The 6,298-nt window shown below is 57.5% G+C and overlaps 1 protein-coding gene across 1 annotated transcript; it reads right to left on the reverse strand.

The window, feature by feature from the left end:
• Window positions 1–8: 8 nt before the first annotated feature.
• Window positions 9–4,648, reverse strand: LOC107300720 (dual specificity testis-specific protein kinase 1-like; the record flags this gene model as incomplete). The annotated part of the gene is made up of 8 exons (XM_015830022.1): window positions 4,614–4,648; window positions 3,078–3,245; window positions 2,613–2,661; window positions 2,368–2,514; window positions 1,865–1,947; window positions 1,688–1,778; window positions 1,442–1,525; window positions 9–77 (listed from the first exon to the last, which is right to left on the reverse strand). Coding segments are annotated over exons 1-8 (726 nt in total), but the record flags the coding sequence as incomplete, so codon positions are not given.
• Window positions 4,649–6,298: the final 1,650 nt, after the last annotated feature.

Genomic DNA, 6,298 nt, shown 5'->3' on the forward strand with positions numbered 1-6,298 from the left:
AAGGCCAGATGGAGAAAAGCCGCTGGACAGTTGGCTCCCACCAGGTTGCAGAACGCAGCCACATCGAGGCCAAAGTCCTGCGGAGAGAAAGGGTGAAGGGAGGGAGGGGTTGGGGAAGATCTATCCTACCCCCTAAAGAAAGATGCTCTTTGGAGGCAGGACCAGGGAGCTAGCTGCCACACTGCCTGGACTCACCCAACTGCAACCATGTCCCCCCCCCTCAGAAATTCAAGGGGATTGCTCAAGAGGAAAAGCCTTTCCCAAACGAACCCCCCCCCCCAATACAGAGTGCTTCCAGTGAGACCCTCGGTGGCTTCCAGGGATTTGCTTCTGGGCTGGCTGGGCAGGGAAGGTTCAGCCCCCTGGGTTTTATGCTGCAAACAAGCTGGCAGGAACGTGCACTAGCTAGAGCTCCCAAATGAAAGAAGCATCAGCCTTATCCTGCCTGCCCCCCAGGACTCTGCCCGAAGACCCAGGCACCCCAATAGGGATGCCAGAGGGGAGCCGGGCTCAAGATGCCTCCAGGATACAGCCTGGCATGCAAGCAAGTAACTGCGCAGGAAAAGGCCTCTGAGAAGCAGTCAGGAAGGAGACCCCACTTGTTGGAAGGCAGCCTGAGGTTCTGGGGGGCTTTTAAAAGGGACCCTCTGACCATTTTAGCATCACAGCCAACATTCGGCTTTCCGTAATCATTCCATGGCTTTTAGCGTTTCGGGAAGGCTAGATGGTTCTCTGCTGCACCAGGCACAAAGAGTGGCAGGTAAGCGGCACTTAAGCCAAGGCAACCTCTGCCAGCCAAGCTCAATGATGGGAACTATGACCCTCCCCCTCGCACCCCCCACCGTCCCATGAGGCCTTTGCATAGTCGTCGCCTCCCCCCACTGCCCCGTGGCCAGCAAGCAGGTCTTGACAGGTGCAATGGGTTTAAGCGGTGTGCTGATTCAATGAGCACCCCCCATCCACTCGTCCATGAGCAGGCTGAAAAAGCCGTGTTCCCGAGTCACAAGAGGGGACTGGGCGAATGCCACGGGGGGGGGGGGGGGCTCAGGAACTGCCCTGGTGCAAGACTAGCCAGGGGGTAAAACTGGCGAGGCTTCCTGCCTCTAGGACTCCTGACACTGAGGGAGCCAGACGGAGCCGGGCTCCAGAACGTCTTCATGGCACCTCATGGCTGCAAGTTAGTTCACACATGCACCGTTCCCTCCCCCCCCCCTGAAATCTGATCCCCTGCCAAGGACAAAGCATTCAGGGACTGACTGAAGAAAGGAGCCCCCTCAGAGCCCCTTGGAGCTCAGCCCCTTCCAGACGCCTCCAAGCTCCTGGACTCTGCGTAGGACCGGCTCTTCTCTGCCAACCCGTCTGCCCGCTTTAAGCTCTCTCTCCCCAAGGGGGCCGGCAGTCTCCCCTATGGCCGGGGCTGCAGAGGGATGGGGGGGCTTACCTCGGTGCGAGGCAGGTAGTCGGGGTCGGCTGGCACTCGCGCAATGGTCTCGCAGAGGATGATGCCATAGGCAAAGACGTCCGCCTGCAGGAGACAGTGATGGGGTGGTCTCGGAGGGTCTGGGGGAGCCCTGGAGCTGGGGGGCCAGGGAGAACTGGGCCAGGGAGGGGAAAAACAGGTGCCCTCATCCTCTTCCACCCCTCCCCCGGTCTCCCTCTCATTGTCACTCTTTCTCCCGGGGCTCACCTTCTCGTTGTACAGTTCGCCACGCAGGACCTCGGGGGCCATCCAGTATGGAGAGCCCACCACGGCCAGGGGCTCCTTCTCGCTGCCCTCACTGGAAGGAGAAGGAGGAGGGGCTGTGAGAATGCCAGGGTCAGGAGTTTGGGGGGGGTGAACAGAAGGAGCAGCAGCCAAACTCACCTGTAGGTGGGGATCTTCTCTGCCAGGCCAAAGTCACCCACCACTGCTGTGTAGCCATTGTCCTCACACCTGACCAAGCAGTTCTGGGGGGGGGGAGGAAGAGAGGTACATTTGAGAGGCCATTCCAGGTAAAAGGCAGCTCCCAGGATGGGGCATCTCTGACCAGACGACCCCCTCCCAAGGAATAAGGAGAGGGCTTAGGGGACGACCACGGCAGAGGCTTCCCAGGTGCCAAGAGACTCTACTATCCCTTCTCTGGGCCCTAGAAAGGGGGGGTCCAGGACTTCTGGGGGACCCCATGGCAGGACCCGCTCTTTCTCCAGCCCACCTTTCAGGGGAGGCCCTTCAAGGCTCCTCCTCCCCAATCACCACAACCCCCGGTGTCAAGCTGCCCCACCACTCATTCGAGATCCAGTATTGGATTCCCCTGCTGAATCCTCTGCCCACTTTGAGGCAACAGATGTGGGTGTGGGTGTGCACCAGAAACCCCCCCCCACACACACCTTGGAGGTCAGGTCGCGGTGGAAGATGCCCTTGCTGTGGAGGTAGCAGAGCCCCCGGGCGATGTCCAGAGCCAGCTTGAGGCGGACGGGCCAGGGAAGTGGGGTGGGGCTGTCGAGCAACTGCTCCAAGTTTCCCCCATTGATGTACTGCGGAGATAGAAAGAAGGGCAAGTTGAGGGGGCCTCGGTCCCCCAGAACAGCCAGGCCCTTGGCTGATCCTTGACACCCAGCCCCTAACACCTCACCTCTGTCAGCGCATGCAGCTGGCCCTGGTGAACGCAGACCCCCATGAACCTGGCAGAGGAAGAGAGGAGCCGTCAGCAGTGAGACCCCTGCCTGGTGCCCCTTAGCCCATCTGGAGCTTTCCTCTGTCACCAGCACCCCTGGATAAAAAGGAACAGGTCTGCCCCCTGCTCTCCCATGGACACCAGATGCCATGCTCACCCCCTCCCCCACTCCCAGAGGGTGCTCTACGCATGAGGAGCTCTGGGTGGGGCTCTCTCAAGCCATTCGGGGTGGCACCAGGAGACCCCTGGCAGGACGGGGCCAGGAGCAGGTGGTGGAGCCTCCTGGCCCTTCTTCCACTGGACCCCTGAGCATTTATGCCTGGCCCTCCCAGCTTCCCAGATATGCTGGATCCTCCCCCCCCCCAGCGGTCTGTTTTCTTCCAGGCAGGGGAGCCCCGAGCTCCACCAGCCCCTCTGCCGTACCGGAGGATGTTGGGGTGGCAGAGCCGGTTCATCAGCTGCACCTCGCGCAGCATGTTCCCTCGGTTGCTGGTCAGCTTGTTCATCTTCAGCACCAGGACCTGCCCCGACTGACGGTGCCTCACCTGCAGGGACAGCCGTCCGTCACTCCGGGTCACCCTGGCCCCATAGCTGGCACAGAGGGGAAGCCCCGAGTCCCGTCTGGATAGCACCCCGTGGAACCAGCCCCAATGGCAGTCAGTGCTCAAAGGCCTTGGGGAGCAGAGCTCTTCCAGCCTCAACATGCTGAACCAAATCCCTGAAATGCCCATGCAATCGGTCCCTAGGCTGGGAATCATGGGAACCAAAGTCCAATGTTCCGAGGAGATGGAGTACCAGCTTCAGAATCAGCCAGAGCTACAAAACCAGAAACAGACTCAAAGCTTTGGAGATGCTTGAGAGCCTGGGGTCAATTTCCCCCTGAAATGGCCTCTACCCCAGGGTTTCCCATCCACGGCACTTGAGGGGGCGTGGACCCCCAGAATTCCCCAGCCAGCATGATCTCAGCCCCCTCCTCAGTCAGCAGGCTGGCTGGGGGGATTCTGGGGGTCCACACCTCCTCAAGTGCCATGGTTGGGAAACCTACTCTCAACAGTTCAGCCAAAGTTTCCAGACACCTGACACAAGCATCATGAACCCCACCTCACCCCAGTTCTGCTGGAGCTCCCTCCCCAAAATTGCCAGTGGGCTCACATTCAGGGAATCAGAGGACACCCCCCCTTTGAGGAGGGCCCAAAGAGTGGGCATTAGAGAAGAGCAAAATGTGGAGCAAAAGAGGGGGAGCAGCAGGAAGGGGGGAGCCCAGAAAACACGTGGGACCTGCTGTTAATAATAATCCATAATAATAATAAAGTTAGAAGGGACCTTGAAGGTCATCTAGACCAACCCCCTGCTCAGGCAGGAAACCCTATACCATTTCAGACAAATGGCTATCCAGTCTCTTCTTAAAAACTTCCAGTGTTGGAGCATTCACCGCTTCTGGAGGCAGGTTGTTCCACTGGTTAATTGTTCTAATTCTCAGGAAGTTTCTCTTAGTTCTAGGTTGCTTCTCTCTTTGACTAGTTTCCATCCGTTGCTTCTTGTCCTGCCTTCAGGTGCTTTGGAGAATAGCTTGACTCCCTCTTCTTTGTGGCAGCCCCTGAGATATTGGAACACTGCTATCGTCCTTCTCTTAGTTAAACTAGACATAGCCAATTCCAGCAGCCTTTCCTTATATGTTTTAGCCTCCAGTCCCCTAATCATCTTTGTTGCTCTTCTCTGTACTCTTTCTAGAGTCTCAACATCTTTTTTACATCATGATGACCAAAACTGGATGCAGGATTCCAAGTGTGGCCTTACCGAGGCATTGTAAAGTGGTATTAACACTTCACGTGATCTTGATTCTATCCCTCTGTTAATGCAGCCTAGCACAGTTCAGTAAACTGTCTCTCCCATTGACAGAAATATCACCAAGCAAGAATCCTCCCTCTGACTCCAAGGGTTCCGATGGCTTCTCCTGACCTTCCTCGTTCCAAAGGTTTCTCATATTCTAGCATAATTGCAGACTTCATCTGGAAATTGCTGAGCAGCTGTATTTTTATTGATTTATAGCCTTTGCACCAGCCATTGTCTGAAGCGGCACAGAGAGGAATGTGGCATCCCTGCCCGGAGGCTTGCAAAACAGAAAGGGCAGGGCAGGACCAGTCAAGAGGCCTCAGGACTTTTGTGGGGCCATGGGAGGCTCGCAAAGCCAGGGCACATTAAGCGGAGGCGATGCCTCTGCCCCACAACTCCTGTGCCAGCCTGCCCCCCCTACCCACTTCCCTTCCCTCATTGACCCTCCAGCGACCTCTGCTTTAGGACAGGAATCTGGGTGCATCGGAGCAGCTTCTAGCACCCCACACAGGGCTAATGGGGCAGGAAAATTGGGGGAGGCCAAGCAAGCCAACGCTCGGAAGCCCATTGTCCCAGCACTGCCATCAACCGGGCACAAGGACAAGGCAAAGGGCACCTGCCCAGGTGGCACACATGTGCTCTTTCAGGGCCAGGAGTTTCCGCTGGTGACCCCAAAGCTAACTCCAGCATCCCCCCCCCTTGGCTCCATTCACAGCACCACAGTGGCCAACCGGAAGACTGTGCAGGCGCCCACCGGGATCTTTGCCCAGAGAGTAAGAGCCCCACAGGCTGCTGCCAAGTTTGCAGGCCAAAAGGAGCTGCTTTATTTATTTATAAATCATATTTATATAGCCGCCTGCCTCACCGAACGTGATTCTGGGCAGCCTAGCGTAAAACCATTAAAGAAACCTTAAAAGAAACCCAGTCTCCCCCCCCACCCCCAGAGCACAGATTTAGGGGTACAGTTTCCCCACGGTGGAAGGTCAGGCCTTTCCCCAACACGGCCCTGGGAGGACAGGACTGGGAGGAGGGGAAGTGGCTGGAAATGTCATTTTCCAGGGACAAAATTTCAGCCAGGAGTTGAGCCCAGTCAGAGGATGAATCTGTACCAGCCACAGCAGCATCCCCCACCCCCCACCTCCACCCCCAGGGCCCGGGAGCAGTCTGCAGCCCCTCATGCCCTGGGCAAGGCAGGCCTGTTGAACAGCTGCCCGGACAGGCCTAGCCGTCTCACCGCCCTCCCCTCACACTGCGGGTGCATCCTCCCTCTCAAATTCCTGGGCTCTGCAGCCGCAGATCATTCCTGTCCTTTTTAGTCCATGCCTGAGTCTCCCTCCGCTGTGCCTGCTCCCCCCACCCCATCCTCCTGGCCCTGGATATGACTGCCCCCCCATTCCGGGAGGGGCCTGGGTTGTGCAACCAGGAGGAGCCCAAGATAAGAGTCTCTCCCTGGGTGGGCAGTGGGGGGGACACAGCCCTCCTCTTTGGTTGAAGCCCACTACCCCCTTTTTCAGCAAGGGACGGGGGTGCCTCCATGCCAAAGCTCCAGGTGCCCCCTCTCCATCCACCCCATGCCCAGCCTGGCAGAGCTCATTGCCCCAAGAAGGAGCTGTGAGACTGGAGGCTGAGCACCCCAGCTGTGCTGGCAAGGGAGGCCCAAGGTCACACGGGGTCACGTCGCCCAGAGGGGGACCCTGTCCTATAATAGTAATAATAATAATAATAATAATAATAATAATAATAATAATAATAATAATAATGATGATGATGATGATGATGAGGAGGAGGAGGAGGAGGAGGAGGAGGAGGAG

Source organism: Protobothrops mucrosquamatus, unplaced genomic scaffold, assembly GCF_001527695.2.
Source record: "Protobothrops mucrosquamatus isolate PMUCROS unplaced genomic scaffold, P.Mucros_1.0 scaffold8153, whole genome shotgun sequence".
Taxonomy (NCBI): Eukaryota; Metazoa; Chordata; class Lepidosauria; order Squamata; family Viperidae; genus Protobothrops; species Protobothrops mucrosquamatus.